At 34.7% G+C, this 20589-nt stretch overlaps 2 protein-coding genes across 6 annotated transcripts in view; one reads left to right on the top strand and one right to left on the bottom strand.

The window, feature by feature from the left end:
• Window positions 1-2087: 2087 nt before the first annotated feature.
• On the bottom strand, window positions 2088-15317 carry zdhhc16a (zinc finger DHHC-type palmitoyltransferase 16a). Of its 5 annotated transcripts, none has more exons than XM_061744887.1 (11): window positions 15182-15317; window positions 11973-12230; window positions 8304-8498; window positions 8127-8215; window positions 7569-7597; window positions 7312-7445; window positions 7045-7128; window positions 6858-6943; window positions 3966-4089; window positions 2907-2977; window positions 2088-2819 (listed from the first exon to the last, which is right to left on the bottom strand). In XM_061744887.1, exons 2-11 carry the CDS (start codon window positions 12204-12206, stop codon window positions 2717-2719), a joined length of 1149 nt encoding a protein of 382 aa, XP_061600871.1. In that variant the 5' UTR covers window positions 12207-12230; window positions 15182-15317; the 3' UTR covers window positions 2088-2716. The 5 variants fall into 5 exon arrangements, with proteins under 5 accessions (XP_061600871.1, XP_061600872.1, XP_061600870.1 ...); XM_061744888.1 differs by having other exon boundaries at window positions 15168-15311; XM_061744886.1 differs by having other exon boundaries at window positions 15173-15311.
• A 1022-nt stretch (window positions 15318-16339) lies between these two features.
• Window positions 16340-20589, top strand: part of LOC133463840 (E3 ubiquitin-protein ligase TRIM8-like) — a 6590-nt gene continuing 2340 nt past the window's right edge. The window contains exon 1 of the mRNA XM_061745584.1: window positions 16340-16493. Coding sequence (XP_061601568.1) covers window positions 16340-16493 — 154 coding nt within the window. The remainder of the gene's footprint in view (window positions 16494-20589) is intronic.

Raw genomic sequence — 20589 nt, 5'->3', positions numbered from 1 at the left:
TCCGGAACTGGGAATGACGTCACAGCCGAGTTATCAGCGTTCCAGTTACAAAGTAGGTAAACAAGTTTGTAGTTCGCATATACCACATGAAAAATGTAAATTACACTATAGCAGCATATATATGCCGAACAATACTTGTATAGGACTGATTTAGTGTGACCAAAACTAGAATGAAGTGCTACGAAGCTCTCTTCTACTGTTTACAACCGGGGCAGCCATCTCGGAATATGAACTCGGGGGTGGTGAAGACTCTCCCACTTTCCCAGTGGGAAATCCCACTTCGAGGGGCGTTCCAGTTGAAAAATCCAACTGGGAACTAGGAAATCCCCATTTCCGAGGACAAATGGAACGCGGCATTACTATAATAATTCTTATATAAAGCAAAAAAAAAATAATCATGATATACCTTCAGCGACAAAATTATTCAATTTAGCCTATGTCTGCTTTATGGTATAAAATCACCCAACATGTTCAAACGTACACAGGCTTATTTTCTATGTTTATCTCATAATCCTACCCTTTTTAACCCTGGCACAAAAGTTCAATGCCAGTGTGAACACAGTTGGCTTATGTGCGTTACCGCACCGGGCAGTGTGGTGTCGGCCCGCGTATTGTAAAGTCTAGCGTAGGTAAAAGTAAAACCAGAACAGTATAAATAACCTGAGGTGAATGATAATGAGCTATTTGGGACAAGTTTGAGACATTTCATGTAAAACCTGAAGTGTAACTCTCCAAAAGGCTGTTGGAGGTAATAATTCAAGTTCTAATGAAAACCCAAGAAGTAACTCCTGGTCTGCATGAAAACACTGAATTTGTGGATAAAATGCACTGAACTTCATGTTTGCACCACACCGATTATCCTTGAATGTGACAGTTATAAATATAAGCCAACACAATAAGCCAGGTCAGTAAATGGCTTAAAACAGACACCTGTTATACTATTGTACTCAAGTTTAATTTGAAAAGATGCATCTTAGAATAAAGAATTATTCATTGTTATTAACTTCCTGAGTTTGTCTATACACTGACATCTGCTGGGAGATGAAAGAAGGTGAGATGAGAAAACAGGTGACAGGATAAGAGTTTTGGAAACGGCACAAATTCCTCCTCACATCTTGTATTTTTCTATTTTTCCCTTTTGACAAGCAAGACCAATACCCATTTTTTAAATGCCAGTTCTCTAAATGCATTAAGACAAAACCTATTAAATCTGCATTATACACATATAATACACACACACACACACACACACACACACACACACATTATAATATATATATATATATATATATATATACACACATATACATATACATATACATACAAACACACGCACACACACAACTGTCTCAGAAAATTAGAATATTGTGATAAAGTTCTTTATTTTCTGTAATGCAATTAAAAAAGCAAAAATGTCATAAATTCTGGATTCATTAAAAATCAACTGAAATATTGCAAGCCTTTTATTATTTTAATATTGCTATTATGGCTTACAGTTTTAGATTAAAATTCCCAGAATATTCTAATTTTTGGAGATAGGATATTTCAGTTTTCTTAAGCTGTAAGCCATGATCAGCAATATTAAAATAATAAAAGGCTTGCAATATTTCAGTTGATTTGTAATGAATCCAGAATGTATGACATTTTTGTCTTTGTAATTGCATTACAGAAAATCACAATATTCTAATTTTCTGAGACAGTCCTGTATATATATATATATATATATATATATATATATATATATATATATATATATATATATATATATATATATATATATATATATATACACACACACACACACACACACTTTTTTTAAGCATGTTTAATGCCAGATTTATCTCCAATCAGTTGCTGTCTATTTGTCAAAATATATTAATTACATCTGGCATGTGTCTCTTTTTTCTAGTAACAGCTTCTTGGGTCTGTCTGCATAACACTGGGCATTTTACTGCCTAGCATAGTGTAACATTTGGAGTAAATATATAAAAAAAAAAACAGATAAAAGAGGGAAAAACATTGAGTAAATGCGTCTTTGCAATAGTGATTTTGCCCTATGATAAAAACCAAATACCAACATGGTAGAATTATTTAAATAAATCAAATTAAAAAATATTTATTAATTCACAAGTGTAAAATACATATAAATAACATTTTCAAGATACTGTGGTTTTCCATGAATGTTTGAATCACATGCTATTATTGAACCAGAGTACATTAATGGGTTGAGGACGAGGGGATATTGACATGAACCACTGTGTCCTCAAATACAGTGTTTATTTGTTTTGTTTGATTGGTTTTTATTTAAAAAAAAAAAAAAAAAAAATCAGTCTAGGAAGAAAATGGTGAGACCTTTTCCTTAAAAAAAATTGAACAGATATATTTATGTTTAAAACACATCAGTCAGTATAGTGTCTTGTTAAAAATAACAATAATAATAAATCCCACGTCTGTGATCGCTCAATGCTCAGTTCCAGTGCAGTTTTTCAGGAATAGATAAAATCCTCCAGAGAACATACATTGCTTTGGTAAAAAAAAAAAAAAAAATGTGAATAGAGGAGTCGTGAGCATCAGTGTTGAAGTTCTTGAGGTACTGGAGGTTGATATGATACCACATCTTCAATGATATGTAGAAACTAAGAAAGAATCCTTTCAGTCAATCACGTAGATTGAGCAATAGCTGACAAATTGGAGAAGAATGTCTAATCAGACTCTGTCATACGGGTATCAAATCCTTCTTAACCGGGAAGACGTCCCACGTCAAGCCGTCACCATACGGAGAGTGTCCAGACGGCAGGAGAACACGAGTCACCCAGTGACTAAACACAAAAACATGCCCCAGATTACAAGAAGCACAAATCAACATTGGCGATAGATGATGCATAAATACCAGAACTGAAACAAACCTTCTTTTCTCCACCCCAAAGAAGATTTTCCAATTGTTCAACCTGCCGAAGTGGAAGGGGTTTCTATAAACCTGGTAAAACAATTAGAGAAAACAGAAACGATAAAAAACCTATTCAAATTATCTCCTATTCTCTCTTATCATGCCATACATGTCATATTGTGTGGAGGTTTGGGGAAATACGTATAAAACTTATATAGACCCTATAGTTAAACTCCAGAAAAGAGCTGTAAGAATAATAAATAAAGTTTCTTATCGTGACACTACTAATAAATTATTTGTAGAGTCATGTATATTAAAATTCATAGATATTGTATATTTAAAAACATTAGAAATTTTGTTTCGAGTTAAGAATAATAGCCTTCCTGCTTGTTTTCAGCATTTCTTTAAATTAAGAGAAACAAATTATAATTTAAGAAGGCTGTGGGTCTTTGAAAGATGTCGTGTGAGGACTAATGTTAAATATAGATGTGTTTCATTTTTGGGAGTCAAATTATGGAATCAACTTAGTGATGAAGTGAAACTGTGTAAATCTCTGTTGAATTTTAAAAAAATATTGAAAAGTAAAATAATTAAGGATTACAATGCTAAATGATTGAAGTATAATTTGGTTAAGCAGAACAATTTAAAGGGAAATTTCTCTTTTTGTTTTTTTTTCATATTGCAGATAATCTGGGTTTTCTGTTGGAAAGTACAGGGTAGGCAAAATAAGCTTTGGCTTCAGCCTATTCCTTTTTCGGTTACAGAGTTTATTATTATTTTTTGTGTGAAACTGATGAGTGTAAACTTGTATGAAAGTGTTTTGTCATTTACACACACACAGTTTGAATTGCAAATAATGTAATGTAACCTGAAATAAACAATTCATGCATTCATTCATTCATTCAAATTGCTGGCAAAACAAAAAATCTCCTTCAACATCTCAGCAGTAAGTTAGTAAAATGTTTACAAGATGTGAGGCATAATCCAGTTTATAAGTATAATTTGTAGTCCATGAAAAAGGTGCCTTCACTTATCACTACTCGGGTTATTTTTACATGTTATTGATTTAAATGCTCACCTTTCCCCATCTGGCAATTCTCTTTGCTTCTTTGTTGTTGATATGTCTTTCGATGCTGGTCTCCCCTCTCGATATGAGAACCCCGTGCCAAAAGGTTAAAGCTCCCAACGCCAGCCCAACTGTGCTGAAAGAGCATAGCACAGTTCTACTTTCATTTCTGCTGTATAGACAATTAAATAAAACAGTTTATTTACACAAACTTGTGAACCATGTCTAGACTGTTTAAATGGAAGAAACTTGACAATGTTGCATCCACAGAAAGTGATATAAGAAATGTCAGAGTGCAGTGCAATCCTTCATTCAGTCATAGGCTCCTGCTTTGGTTTCTGGGCAACAAGATGATCTTTTGCATTTGTGGCTAAAATATTGAAAAGGGGAGCATATTTACAGTAGTAACATGCACGGATATATCTTAGGGCTGGGCGATATATCGAGATTTTAATATATATCGATATATTTTCAAACGCGATATGGTACGAGACAATATCGTTTATATCGATTATTAAAAAAAAAATTTATTTTTTTTTTTTTTTTTTTTTTTACGATTTTGATATAGCTTATTTTGTGACAAATTGACTTAAATGTTTTATTTGAGATTTGCACAAATGTTTTGTTATTTGCACAACTGTCAAACTCAGTGGAAAAGTCTGCCTGTAACTGTCTACATTGTATTAATTGCACAGTGTATTTTAATTTAATTGTTATGCAGGAAAGGGATATTTGTTTTATTTTATTCAAGAAGCATTTTTATTCTATATATGCAGGCAGTTTATTTTTATTTCATTTGTTTTATACATTTTGATAATATGCAGACCTTTGTTAATAAAAGTACCTGTGTGACATTTGGCACGAGGCTTTGTATTAAAACTGACTGTTTTTTTAAGGGTTTGCCTCAGAAAAAAATTAAGCTAACAGAGATGCTAACAGAGATGCTATGCTATAATGCTTTGGGGGAAACCCCAATTAAGGCACAGAAAAAATATCGAGATATATATCGAGTATCGCCATTCAGCTAGAAAATATCGAGATATGACTTTTGGTCCATATCGCCCAGCCCTAATGCACGGATATATCTTAAAGTGGACTCATTTTCTACACCTTTTCCAGTGTGAACACAATGCACATAAACACGGAATGAATCCAATGAGTTGGTCACGGCAGAAATTAAAAAAATTAAAACACTGGTTTGATGTTAACAAATTATCTTTAAATCTTAAGAAAACTAAATTTGTGTTGTTTGGAAATCACACAATCCCAGTTGATACTGTGCAAATAACAATTAATAATGTACATATTGAAAGGGTGTATGAAAATAAATTTCTGGGAGTGATACTGGATCACAAAATCTGCTGGAAACCCCATATAAATCATATAAGAACAAAACTGGCAAAGAGTGTAGCAATATTGGGGAGAACAAGATACATGCTGGATTATAAATCATTGCACATTCTGTATTCATCACTAGTATTACCATATCTGGATTATTGTGTGGAAGTTTGGGGCAACACATATATAAGCAATTTACAACCGCTATTCAGACTGCAAAAAAAAGCAATCAGGAAACTTCACAATGTGGGTTATAAGGATCACACTAACACACTGTTTTTAAAGTCGCATGTTTTGAAATTCTGGGACATTGTCAAACTAAAAACTCTACAAATCATTTTCAAAGCGAGAACTGATTCACTTCCAGGCAATTTATAGAAAATGTTTTGTGACAGGGAGGGGGGTTATAATTTAAGAGGAAAATGTAATTTAAAAAAACAATGTGTTCATTCTAAAAGGAAAAGCATGTGTATCTCAGTTGTTGGAGTGGATCTATGGAATGGGTTGGGTGATGGGTTGAAGGAATGTACAAATATAAATCAATTTAAAAAAATGGTACAAAAAGGAAGTTCTGGGAAGTTATTTGATTGATTGAAACAGAGTATTTATTTTGGCAGGTTTATTAAAAATAGTGGATATAGTTGAACTTCAAACCTTAAAAATAATGTTTAAAGCAAAAAAAAGATCATTACCAGAACAGTTACAAAATTTGTTTAGATTGGAGGATGAGGATAACAGACATAAATTTGATTTCAAACATACTTTTGCAAGGCTAAACATAAAACAAATGTGTATTTCTGTTACAGGTGTAAAAATATGGCATAGACAAAGCAAGGAACTGAAAAGCTGCACAAGTTTGGGTCAGCTTAAGAAAATGTTTAAAAAGGAAAAGATAAGTGCCTACAAAAAAGAAGAAGGAGAAAGAGGAAAAAATAGATAGAAGAGTGGTATTTTTGTTTGTTTTCTTGTTTATATATGTATAGATAGATAGGTTTTCAGCAAGTAAATGTAATTGTATTTACAGAGAGGGGCAGGTAACATAAGTTTTCTTCTTCCTGCTCCTTTTCGTCATGGTGATAATGTGTACTTCTTGGAATTATGTACAACATTGTAAGAAGATATACCATGAACGGAATAAATGAAATGAAATGAAAAATGAAATGATTGAGGAGGAGTTATGTTAAGGAAAGATTGTGTTTGTTAGCTGGTTAGGTGCAAAGGCTCAACCAATGGGAAAATCTGTAGCCTAATAGGTAAATTAGCAGCTATTTATTATTAATATTTATGTTTAATTTATAATAGAGGTAACAAAGGGGCAGGGTTAGATAAGTTTTACTTCTACCTGCTTCTAACTGCTCCTTCACTGTTTTTTTTTCCCTGTTTGTATTACATTTTTGTTGTTGTTGCTTTTTTTCTGTATGTTCTGAATTTGTTTTAAAATTTTATATTTTTTTTCCTTATGTGTTCGAAATAAACAATTCAATCAAATCAATCAATCCGAAAAAAGAGTAACGTTAGGTTGCACTTTTCTCTGAGTGACAAGTGAGAAAATGTAACACACTTTACCTGGTAAGCACCCACATGTAGATAATACTCTTGTGAATCATCCTATCCTTAAAGGTGTATGGAGGTGCAGGGGTTTGATAGTTGGTCTTGGCAAGAAAGAAAGAAAAAAAATATTAAATAACCATCAAAAAACCCACATGTTGCCACATTGTGTTACAGGGTGTTTTATGTGGACAGAGTACCGTACCTGACCAGTTGGGAGAAGCCCTATGAGAAGTCCCATCCCTGTTACAGGTACCCCGGACTTTTCTGAATCCAAATGTTTAAAGCGCTGAAGGAATACCCCGCATACAGAAACCCAGGTGTTAAAAGACAGAAACAAGGCAGTATCAGTACATAAAAGGTAAGTCCCACAAAAGAACACACCAGAGAGGAACATTAAAGAGAGAACCAGGTTCATTGGGTCAAAACACCAAAAAAAGGCCACGAGACACCTGCTGTTCGACTGTCTCACCTCAAGGGCTCGGTATGCATCCAGGAATAAGTTTCTGCCACTGATGCTACAGTAGACACAGCCCAAGGTCATGAAGAGACAGAAGGAGAAGAAGTAACGGTGGTTGAAATGGCCCACACAGTTATTCAACCAGGCTGAGATACGGACATTAAGGCAAACCATCAGTATCTTTCTCTTAAGTCCATTTTTGCTCATATTTAACATACACTACTTATACAACTACCACTTTCAATACATTTAACCAAAAAAAAGGATACGACAGTGATGATCCATTTTTAGAATGCACCTGTAAAGGCAAAAAACAACACACATTAATCTTAAATTATAGTCATTTCAGTTCGTTTTTTTTTTATTTTTAATCAGGCTGAGTAATTAGTTATTTTTACGAGGTAATATTTCTACCTTGAATGGCAAAATCAGCGAGAAAGAATAAACATTTTCTGCAGTTAGTGAAACGAACAAAAAAAAAAATTAAGAACATTTTCAAAGTGTAGCTTTGACATTTTTTAAACTACCCAGTTACGCTACGTCTGAAAACGCAAATGTATTTTATAAAAATTATGTTATATTAGGATATTACTATATTTATTATGCTATATTTATATGATATCATGCTACACCACTCTATATGATAATTATTTATTGGTTTACTCTCGAATTAATGTTCTCAATTTATGTATCTATTTTCATCATCTTATTTACACTCGCGCACGCATGCACGCACGCACGCAAATCATACAACTAGTACAAAAAAGAAAACCACTTGTTATGTGTGCAAGATTAATTAAAGAAATGTTAGAAGGACATTGACTCACCTGTTACAGATACCACAGTGATGTGTTCTAGCTGGCTTAGGAATGATGCACTTTTTACAGACTGACACAAACGGCCTGTCATTTTTTTCCTGAGAGAGAAACAACATTTATCGCATTACTAAACAGAGCAGACAGAACTATTGGTGGCGGAGCAGAGAAGCAGAGATCATATCCTACTGTAGGGGGAGACCCAGGGGAGGTCTTGGCAGCTTTGTAGTAGTGGAACGCTATCATGACGAGGTTCCAATGTCCATAGAGGATATGCCAAGCAATCCATGGAGGAGAGTAGGTGTTGAGGACCAGAGGCAGTAGGACCAGATAGGCTATAGCCAAAATGGAGCTGGTCAGTATCACCACTAGACAAACAAATACCTAAAAAAAAAAAGGAGGTAGAATTAATCATACAAAGATACAAAAAGCTAATTCCCCAGGGGAATTGATGGCACATATGCACAGATTTTTTTGTTTTGATATTTTTATTAGGGGGTAAGGCACAGTTGAACAGGAATAAACAAAAAAAAAGATATACAGTCTACCTCCTTTTTTTTTTTTTTTTTGGAATTAAGAACAGAACAAAAAATCCACACAAAACAATGACAAATACACGAAAATTATTATATTCTTATATACAAGTAATATTTAAGTATTTAAGCTAAACAGTATGAATTAAAAAAATAGATGAATAAAAAGGGGGAAAAAAAAAACAAAAAAAAACCCAAAAACAAAAGAAAAGTAAATAAAAAGATAAATAAAAAGGAGGAAGAAAGAAAGGAATGAGAGAAGAGAGGGAGGGGGGGATCCGTCAATCAGGAGGCAGGGACTGGAGAGAGTGGAAGAATGTAAGAAAGGGAAGCCACTTATTATAAAATTTGTTGCAACTACCCTTCAGTGAATATCTAATCTTTTCCAGCTTCAGAAAAAACATGGTGTCGTTGAGCCACTGGGTACTAGAAGGAGCCTTAGTCGACTTCCAGTGGAGAAGAAGGTGGCGTCTTGCCAGTAAGGAAGTAAAAGCCAGAATGTCTATTTGGTTTGAAGTAAACCGGCCATGGTCCTCTGGGAGCCCGAATATGGCAACATGGGGGGAGACTTTTATATTCACCGAGAGTATTTTTGACATGGTGTCAAAATAATTCCACCAAAAGCGAGAAAGTAGTGGGCAAGAGTAAAACATATGGGTTAAATTGCAACATATGCACAGATTTAAACAAAAAAATATTCATATCCCTTTTATCGAATGAAACATACATCAATGTGCTGTTCTTTTTTTATTCAAAGTGCATGTTTAAAAAAAAGAGGTGAATCAAACTGGTGAATTTTAAGAAGATCATAATATGAGTATGTTTTCTCCGACATGTAGCTCACGAGTAATCACACACTGAATTAAACCTAAAAAATGTCAAATATCACCAAGCATGTTGAGACCTAGTAACGGTGAAACATCATCCATGAATGAGGACAATTTTGTACCGCAGGTGGTTTTTTCCCCGACACGGAGCAACAGGTATGTTAAAGGAAGCAGCTGAGTCTCTGATATAAATGTCCATGACAGGAGACTGAGGGATATCCTGCTTCTCTCCAATAAGAACCACCAAGTAAAATATTAATGGTGTTGTGCAAATTGGTCATGTAATGGAGACAAATTCGACAGCTCCCTTTTCTACCTGCTTATTCCAGCTCTGTTAGCAGCAGATTTTAGGGAATGAGCTCGGCCACTTAACTTGAGTACCTCCCTCTCATCTACGGCCCACTTTTATTTATTTATTTTTTATTTTTTTAAATCAGTGTTTTGTGTAACCCACTTCTGAAGAACAACAAATCCTGCATGATGTGAAGTTGGGGGAGGTTGGATGAAAAGATGGAATAGTATTATAGAAAATGAGTTTGTGATGCAAAAAAACCCTGCAAATCCAAATGACATATTTTCAGACTCAAGCTGCCCAAAACCAAGTGAAAGGATTGTCTTATGTCAGCATTTATGATTAGTTAATCATCCCAAACACTCAAAAATATGATCTCAGGGACAGAAAAAAAAGTATATTTTCATTATATCTCTCCCTTTATAAGAAAAAGGAAAGACTAATTATTTACTGTTATTGTATATATATATATATATATATATATATATATATATATATATATATATATATATATATATATATATATATATATATATTAGGAATGGGCGATATTTTACCGTTCACGATAAACCGTCAAAAAAATTCCCCACGGTAAGAATTTGTATCTCACGGTAGAAACGATACATTGAGGAAATGAGCCTGAAAGAAAGAAAGAAAGAAAGAAAGAAAGAAAGAAAGAAAGAAAGAAAGAAAGAAAGAAAGAAAGAAAGAAAGAAAGAAAGAAAGAAAGAAAGAAAGAAAGAAAGAAAGAAAGAAAGAAAGAAAGAAAGAAAGAAGAAAGAAATGAGCATGAAAGAAAGAAAGAAAGAAATTAGCCTGAAAGAAAGAAGAAAGAAATGAGCATGAAAGAAAGAAAGAAATGAGCATGAAAGAAAGAAAGAAAGAAATGAGCATGAAAGAAAGAAAGAAAGAAATGAGCCTGAAAGAAAGAAGAAAGAAATGAGCCTGAAAGAAAGAAAGAAAGAAAGAAATGAGCATGAAAGAAAGAAAGAAAGAAAGAAAGAAAGAAAGAAAGAAAGAAAGAAGAAAGAAATGAGCATGAAAGAAAGAAGAAAGAAATGAGCATGAAAGAAAGAAAGAAAGAAAGAAAGAAAGAAAGAAAGAAAGAAAGAAATGAGCCTGAAAGAAAGAAAGAAAGAAAGAAAGAAAGAAAGAAAGAAAGAAAGAAAGAAAGAAAGAAAGAAAGAAAGAAGAAAGAAATGAGCATGAAAGAAAGAAAGAAAGAAAGAAAGAAAGAAAGAAAGAAAGAAAGAAGAAAGAAATGAGCATGAAAGAAAGAAAGAAATGAGCATGAAAGAAAGAAAGAAAGAAATGAGCCTGAAAGAAAGAAGAAAGAAATGAGCCTGAAAGAAAGAAAGAAAGAAAGAAAGAAATGAGCATGAAAGAAAGAAAGAAATGAGCATGAAAGAAAGAAAGAAAGAAAGAAAGAAAGAAAGAAAGAAAGAAAGAAAGAAATGAGCATGAAAGAAAGAAAGAAGAAAGAAATTAGTCTGAAAGAAAGAAATAAGAAAGAAATGAGCCTGAAAGAAAGAAAGAAAGAAAGAAAGAAAGAAAGAAAGAAAGAAATGAGCCTGAAAGAAAGAAAGAAAGAAAGAAAGAAATGAGCATGAAAGAAAGAAAGAAAGAAATGAGCATGAAAGAAAGAAAGAAAGAAAGAAATGAGCATGAAAGAAAGAAAGAAGAAAGAAATTAGTCTGAAAGAAAGAAATAAGAAAGAAAGAAAGAAAGAAAGAAAGAAAGAAAGAAAGAAAGAAAGAAAGAAAGAAAGAAAGAAAGAAAGAAAGAAAGAAAGAAAGAAAGAAAGAAAGAAAGAAAGAAATGAGCCTGAAAGAAAGAAATATTCCCGTTGATGACACTTTTTGTATTGGTATTTTTTTATCGTTATTGGGTTAAATGCCAGAAATTATCGTGATACATTTTTTTGTCCATACCGCCCATCCCTAATATATATATATATATATATATATATATATATATATATATATATATATGACCCACCCACGGTGTACCCACACCTTTCACCCAAAGACAGCTGGGAATGAGTTCCAGCAGAAGTGACTATATATGACAGACGGACGGACGGACAGATGAATTATCTTATGTACTGTACATTGTCCAAAAATCAGTAATTCCAAAAAGGTTTTTGTTACAAATGTATTGTCATCAAACAACAATAAAGCCCTTAAATGAGCATACACATACTCACCAGGCCAAACCAGCGGGTGACATAATCCACAGTCAGAAACACTGGTTCAAAAACGGAGTCAAAAACTACATCGGAGTCTGTGAGGGAGTTGAAGTAAAGTGAGTGCACCAGTAGTTTCACGTAAGCCCATTTTTCCCTAATCCACAAGGGCAGTCTGCTCCTTCCTCGCCGGCTACACACCCGGACACGCACACTACGGAGCAGGTGGAGCACAGAGCTGGGACAACACCGCATCCTGCATTTGTAGTGAGCAAGCACCTGCAAAGGAAAAATACAGACAATGTCTTTGACATGTCACCAGAGCTGGGTAGAGTATCCAAAAATTGTACTCAAGTAAAAGTACTGTTACTTGTACTTCTACTGTTACAGAATAATATGACTCAAGTAGAAGTAAAAAGTTGTCATCCAAATAATTACTTGAGTAAAAGTAAAAAAGTACTTGGTGAAAAAACTACTCAAGTACTGAGTAACTGTTGAGTAACGTCTGATTTATTTTTTTAACACAATCATTCAAAGTACAAAATAATCATCTTCAGGCAAATTAAATCAATAAAATAATAAAATAAATTAAAATGAATAAAAAATAAAAAATAGCTTAAATTAAAATAATCTTAAAGTAAATTCAAGTACTTTAATAAATAAAAAAATAAATAAAATAATTACAGAATAAAAAAATTAATTAAGCACAAGTAGCACAACATTTCCAGCCTTTGTACTTTTCTTTTTTAACCAGGCAGAACTAGAACAAGCCCATAAACTCATAGAAACTCTGTGTGTGTTTGAGTCTGTGTAAATGTGACAAAACATGCAAAAACAAACATTTTTCCCAAAGAATCACCCAGTGATGTCATGAGATTGACGCGTACGCGGATAAAAGGGATAAAAGAAAAGTAACAGCTCAACGTAGCCTAATGTAGCGGAGTAAGAGTAACAGTTTCTTCTTCACAAATCTACTCAAGTAAAAGTAAAAAGTATAGTGATTCAAAACTAGTCCTAAAAGTACAACATTTCCCAAAACTTACTCAAGTAAATGTAACGGAGTAAATGTAACTCGTTACTACCCACCTCTGCATGTCACTATACTTTTATTCTACTGAGTGTAACCAAATTTAAAAAGAAAACTCCTGCACACCTTCTTCTCACCATACACTTGTTTATTAGGCCAACGTTTTGGTCATAGACCTTTTTCAAGGCATCAAGTTGAACGTTGGCCTAATAAACAAGTGTATGGTGAGAAGAAGGTGTGCAGGAGTTTTCTTTTTAAATTTGGCTGCAGATTTCCTCCTCCGACGCACCTTTCTGGAAATCAGGTGTGCAAAAAGTTTTCCACTTCGGATATTCTACTGAGTGTAACAAACATTGCACACAAGAAAACAATCAAAAGCGATAAATAATTAGTGATTAGACTAAAACACGGATCCTTCTAATGGAGGAAATTCTAAATCTGAGAATACCTAAAGATCCAAGGACTGTATATCTGGGACTTATGCCTGTTGAAGTCACTGAAAAGAGAGACATCTACCTCTTCAAAATATTGACTGTTGCTGCTAAAAAGGCCCTGACAAGACTCTGGATGAGAAGCGATCCCCCAGGACTGAGACAATGGCTCGACATTGTTGAAGAAATATACGCCATGGAAAAATTGACTTTTTGTTTGAGAATTAGAGGAAGGGATTTTGCTCAAAAGTGGCAAAAATGATCTACATTTAAGGTCAAATCCCAGCCATGCACTTAAAGAAGGGAAAGAAAAGAATGTCAAAATATTACATCTCCCCCAGGTAGTTATGTTATGATTGTTACTATCATTTTTTATTTTTATTATTATAATTTTTTTTCCTTCTCTTTCCTTTCTGTGTAACTTGAAAAAGACAAAATAAAAAGTATAAAAAAAAAAAACACGGATCCTTCTAATGTAAGACAAAACGCCTACAACATTCACTGTAAACAATCCCTAAGGAAATTATTTTTGAGTGTGTTAAACAGGTTCAGTACGACGGAGTATTAGGGCCAAACTAAGACAAAAAAAATTGGAAATTACGAGAATAAAGTCATAATAGAATAAAGTCGTATTATGAGAATAAAGTTGTAAAATTACGAGAATAAAGTCGTAATAGAATAAAGTCGTATTATGAGAATAAAGTCGTAACATTACGAGAATAAAGTCGTAACATTACGAGAATAAAGTCGTAACATTACGAGAATAAAGTCGTAATATTACGAGAATAAAGTCGTAATATTACGAGAATAAAGTCGTAACATTACGAGAATAAAGTCGTAACATTACGAGAATAAAGTAGTAACATTACGAGAATAAAGTAGTAACATTACGAGAATAAAGTAGTAACATTATGAGAATAAAGTCGTAATATTATGAGAATATAATTTATGAGAACTCTTCTCCCTGTGTAAAAATGAGGAATATTGAGCATTTTGTGAAGTTATATTTATATATTTATAATATATATAATATTATGACTTTATTCTCGTAATATTACGACTTTATTCTCAAAATATTACGATTTTATTCTCGTAATTTTACGACTTTATTCTCATAATATCCTTTTTTTTTTTTTTGTCTTAGTTTGGCCCTAATACTCCGTCGTAGGTTCAGGGACTCACCAACTGTCAAAATGTTAGACAGTCTCTTTTTCTTAAAAATGTGCTCAACTTTGACTTTTTTAGCCCATAAAGTTGTTTATATGACTTACTTACTTATTTCAGGTTGACGCAACTGAAAATTAATGAAAACATGGTGATGTACAGCTATATTTCATTCTGCAGGTTACAAGCATTTACAGGACAAATTCAGAGGTAATCAGACTAACATCTCTGTATTTGCCAAAGCCCTACGGCAGTCTGGTTTTGCAGGATTCCTCGCAGGGTGGAGTCTGGGTTTTTGCAGCGACATGAAATCAAAGGGACAGTGGTCTGTAATGGAGCTGACCTTTGTCAGCAGCATCAGTCGCCAGGATGTTAAAAGAGAACTGTAAATCACCTGTGAGTGTCGCCCGATGAAAACGCAATAAATCAGTTGTCTTGGCCCAAAATTCTCGACAATGTAAACGGTATCGCAGGATCATTGTGCTCGCAAATGCCTTTTGTCTGGTTGCCACAGGCTGCTTTCCATTACGAAAATATCATCATACACCGTGCACTGCGGTCCATGCTGTCATTCATCAACAGTTTATATCTCACCTGACCTTACTCACTGATTTATGCAGACAGGAGAACCGTTAAGACCACTCTTCTCGTCGACATTTTCAGCAGGAAGACAAAAAATGGGACTACTGCCTTATGTTTGCGAGGAAGAACAGGATTAGAGACCTGTGACAGTTAACAGCTGAATCCAGATCTGCAGCAAATGCGCATGCGCACCAATACTGGCGTGATGCATCATGGTCATTTGAGTCCGGAATGAAGAATGAAGAAGAGCTACACCTCAAAATGCTTGTTGTTTTCTTCCTAACATATTTATATTTGTGTACTAACAGTTTGTTTGTTACGTGTTAATAATAATAATATTATATATAATAATAATATATAATAATAATATAATAATAATATGACACAGACAAGCCCGTGGTTGTTTCCCAACTTTAGTAAATAATATAAGGAGTCTATGCATAGCCTACCTGTCAAGTTTTGGATTTAAAAATAAGGGAACTTTTCCGCAACCAGCCCAACCGAGGTCCAGTATCTTACATTTTAAGACAGATTTACAAGAAATCTAAAATATCTACCTGTAAACCAATACAATGATGTGCTCAGAATCTGACACTGAAATACTACATCCCTATGATAGTCTAAATGAAAACACAAAGGGAATTAAAGCACCTTTATTTATTTTAAATATTTTCAGTTTATATACACATTGATTGTCTTCAAGTGAAACATTTGCATTTTCTTTTAATTTGTCATTTTCACCACTGTGGCTCTGACATTCACTGACTGATCACACAGACGGATGTGTCTCTAGCTTTCAGAACTCGCCATCCGGCTCCTCTTTAGGAAAGTAACTTTGTTATCCCATTTTTAGAGATAGTTACACGAAGTTTTCGCTTTTTTGGGCAGAAATGTCTTCTTTCTCGTTGCATCCATCCATCTGACTTGTTCCGAGTTTGTTGTTCTCGTTGGCGTCACTAACCTCGCGAGAACTGCCACACGTGGTACAGCATGGGGCAGTTCTCGCGAGACTTGTGGCAATTCAGTTTGCAAATTATTATATTATATTGTAAAACGGGACATTTATGGGAAAATACTAATACGGGGGAACGGCGGGAAAAGGGGGGTAAAATACGGTAGTTTCCCGGCCAAAACGGGAGACTTGACAGGTGTAGTTTTCATAATTGTGGGATTTGAAGTTCTGCATGTGGACCACTCCGACCTCAAGCGAGCTGGACGGGCTGGACATCATGTCGTTTTGCTTTAACTTCGACCTCCCAAAAAACACATCATCCGACAGCAACGCGGGTGTAATTGATCTACACAGCGGAAATAAAGACAATGACGCTGAACGAGTGAGTAACATTAGTTCAGTAACCACGCGTGTTGCATGTCGTAGTATTTTGGTTTGTCGCGGGATTTCAGCAGCTGACACGTGGTTCCTACATTAAACTGTGGACGCTCGTAATAAGTAAATAACAGCTCCAACCTGTATTAACGCCGATTTAGAGAGGGGTTTAAATCAACAGGGACGATGTGTTTAACAGCAAGGTAGTTCAAAGTTAAGGCTTTCTGGGTCTGCCATGTGTCAAACACCTTACTTACTTTAGACACCACAGCCAGTTCCCACATCACCCCTGCTGGTTTTTGATGCAGATAAACAGCAATGGGGCTACTCAGATCCCTGCAAGGATAAATGCACTCCTTACTATCAGGTACTCCTTAAGTAACAAATAATTGTCTGCTGTTTTTTATTTTTGTATTTTACCTTTATTTAACCAGGAAGATCCCATTGAGATTAAAAACCTCTTCTCCAAGGGAGACCTGGCCAAGATAGGCAGCAATTACAATACAAAGTTACACAGAGTTACAAATGACAGATAAAACACCAACAGATAAAATGCAATTAAAATTAAATTAAAAAAAGCAAGCAAATCACAAAAAACAGGTACATGTAATGGAGTCGGCCTCAAGTATTTTCAATTTAGATTTAAAAGTACTCAAAGAAATTAACCCTGTTGGCCTCCAGTCATTTTGTAATGTGTTCCAGGCTGAAGGAGCAGAATAAACAAAGGCTCTTTTTACCCAGTTCAGTACGGGCAAAAGGAACAGAAAGCAACAGGTAGTCTTGTGAACTTGGGATGGGTGATATTTTACCGTTTACGATAAACCGTCAAAAAAATTCCCCACGATAAGAATTTGTCATCTCGCAGTAAAACGATAAATTCCCGTTGATGATTTTTTTGTGTAAAGTCTGAATTATGGTTCTGTGTTAAATCCACGCACAACGTACGTGAAGGAAGGAAGGAAGGAAGGAAGGAAGGAAGGAAGGAAGGAAGGAAGGAAGGAAGGAAGGAAGGAAAGGGGAGAAGGAAGGGAGAAAACAAGGAAAGGAGGAAGGAAGGAAAGGGGAGAAGGAAAGGAGGAAGGAAGGAAAGGGGAGAAGGAAGGGAGAAAACAAGGAAAGGAGGAAGGAAGGAAAGGGGAGAAGGAAGGGAGAAAACAAGGAAAGGAGGAAGGAAGGAAGGAAGGAAAGGGGAGAAGGAAGGGAGAAAACAAGGAAAGGAGGAAGGAAGGGAGAAAATAGGAAGGGAAGAAGGAAGGAGAGAGCAGGAGGACAGAAGGAAGGAAGGAAGGAAGGAAGGAAGGAAGGAAGGAAGGAAGGAAGGAAGGAAGGAAGGAAGGAAGGAAGGAAGGAAGGAAGGAAGGAAGGAAGGAAGGAAGGAAGGAAGGAAGGAAGGAAATGAGCCTGAAAGAAAGAAAGAAAGAAAAAAGGATAAATTCCCGTTGATGATGTTTTTATGTAACAAACATGGTGGATCTGAGAGCGAGATAGATTTATAGTTGAAAAGGTGGAGATGAATTGGTATTTTTTTTATCGTCATTTTTATAATTATCGGGTAAATGCCAGAAATTATCGTGATACATTTTTTAGTCCATACTGCCCATCCCTATTGTGAACGGACGAGTAAGAACCAGGACTTCTCTGTACAATCAAGGAGCAGATGTAAGAAGGCAGCAGACCAAGCATTGCCATATATATATATATATATATATATATATAAAGTATACCAATGACTGAGCCTTCGGGTGGCCAGAGAAGACCATCCAACCCGAGAGTATAACTCACAGGGATCTGTCAATAGTTTACAATTTGTAATGAACCTCAGGGAAGCAGAATATGCAGTATCGATCATATGAAGACATTTAGCAGAAGCATTCATGTACAAAATATCTCCATAATCTAGTACTGGTAAAAATGTAGCAGCAACAAGTCGCTTCTTAGCATTAAAGGAAAAACACAGCTTACCGGTATTTCGAAAGTAAAAACCCAATTTTATCCTCAGCTTCTTCACGTGTCTCTATATGCTGCTTAAAAGTGAAGGAGTCATCGATCCAGACACCTTACTTGCACCCTTATTCTTTTGATCACTAGGCACAATTTAACATTATACGTGAGGGATGGAACATAGATCAACAGGTACAGTCTCACCTTTCACCTCAGCTTTCTCTTTGCCAAGATTCAGACAACCTCAATCCACCTGTCAAAGTACCACCCTGTTATAACCACTCTCATGAACAAGACGCTGAGATGCTTGAGTTAACAACTCATCCCCCATGCAGAGGAAGGTGGATCCCTTTTCTTACTAACTGACTTTGGTCTTATACAAGGAGGTGCCAAGTCTCAGCATCTTCACACTTGTGTACAAACCACTCCGGTGATTGGAGGCGATGGAGGATGCAAAGATACTGGATGTGAAGGATTGGAGGTGTCTGCTCACTGAAGCTAACATGACCACATCTTCTTTTAAAAAGGAAGATGCAATCCCACAGAGGGTATCAAAAAACACACACAATTTAGAATCACCTATTGATCTGACATAGGGCTGGGCGATATGGACCAAAAGTCATATCTCGATATTTTCTAGCTGAATGGCGATACTCGATATATATCTCGATATTTTTTCTGTGCCATAATTGGGGTTTCCCCCAAAGCATTATAGCATAGCATCTCTGTTAGCATCTCTGTTAGCATCTCTGTTAGCTTCATTTTTTTCTGAGGCAAACCCTTAAAAAAACGGTCAGTTTTAATACAAAGCCTCGTGCCAAATGTCACACAGGTACATTTATTAACAGAGGTCTGCACAATATCAACATGTATAAAACAAATGAAATAAAAATAAACTGCCTGCATATATAGAATAAAAATGCTTCTTTAATAGAATAAAACAAATATCCCTTTCCTGCATAACAATTAAATTAAAATACACTGTGCAATCAATACAATGTAGACAGTAACAGGCAGACTTTTCCACTGAGGTTGACAGGTGCAAATAACAAAACATTTGTGCAAATCTCAAATAAAACATTCAAGTCAATTTGTCACAAAATAAGCTATATCAAAATATATTTTTTTTTAATTTTTTTTTTTTATTTTTTTTTTTTTAATCGATATAAACGATATTGTCTCGTACCATATCGCGTTTGAAAATATATCGATATATATTAAAATCTCGATATATCGCCCAGCCCTAATCTGACACATTATCTTTGGACTGTGGGAGAAAACCCATGCAAGCAGAGAACATGCAAACTCCACACAGGAAGACTTGTGCTGTGATTTAAACCAGGTACCACCTTGCTGTGCTGTGAGGCGACAGTGGGAACCATCAAGTCTGAAAGACTCCCGGTTACAAAGCAGTATCTGATCTGAAGAGATGAGAAATCTGTTGATTTTTAAATGACTCATGGCAAGGTAAACCAAGCTTTTGCTCCAGCCGTACAGGGTAGGGTTGCCACCCGTCCCGTAAAATACGGAATTGTCCTTTATTTGAGAAAAAAATGTTGCGTCCCGTATTGAACTAATACGGGACACGATTTGTACCGTATTTTCATTAACCTTTACACCATATTCTAGTTGAATTATTGAAATAAATGAACCTTTACACCATATTCTAGTTGAATTATTGAAATAAATTAACCTTTACACATATTCTAGTTGAATTATTGAAATAAATTAACTTTTACACCATATTTTAGTTGAATTATTGAAATAAATTAACTTTTACACCATATTCTAGTTGAATTATTGAAATAAATTAACCTTTACATAATAATAATAATAATAATAATAATGAAATAAATTAACCTTTAGACCATATTCTAGTTGAATTATTGAAATAAATTAACTTTTACACCATATTCTAGTTGAATTATTGAAACTAATTAACTTTTACACCATATTCTAGTTGAATTATTGAAATAAATTAACTTTTACACCATATTCTAGTTGAATTATTGAAATAAAATTAACTTTTACACCATATTTTAGTTGAATTATTGAAATAAATTAACTTTTACACCATATTCTTCACCTGTAGGCTATATTACATCTGGGCTGATATGGACATACGTAGCATAGGAGGTTATTTCAGTTGCTAGTATGGTTGGCTGT

Source organism: Cololabis saira, chromosome 17 (assembly GCF_033807715.1).
Source record: "Cololabis saira isolate AMF1-May2022 chromosome 17, fColSai1.1, whole genome shotgun sequence".
Taxonomy (NCBI): domain Eukaryota; kingdom Metazoa; phylum Chordata; class Actinopteri; order Beloniformes; family Belonidae; genus Cololabis; species Cololabis saira.
Note: the sequence above shows the minus strand (reverse complement) of the source record. Positions and strands in the feature narration are given on the sequence as shown.

What these genes read in the sequence shown, in the direction of transcription:
- zdhhc16a (XM_061744890.1), bottom strand. Translation starts at nt 12,206, where the DNA reads ATGCGGTGTTGTCCCAGCTCTGTGCTCCACCTGCTCCGTAGTGTGCGT. An exon ending in TCACCCGCTGGTTTGGCCTG is followed by an intron (nt 8,499 to 11,972) that starts GTGAGTATGTGT and finishes TTTTTTTTTTAG; the next exon opens with GTATTTGTTTGTCTAGTGGT. An exon ending in ATGCATACCGAGCCCTTGAG is followed by an intron (nt 7,129 to 7,311) that starts GTGAGACAGTCG and finishes GTATTCCTTCAG; the next exon opens with CGCTTTAAACATTTGGATTC.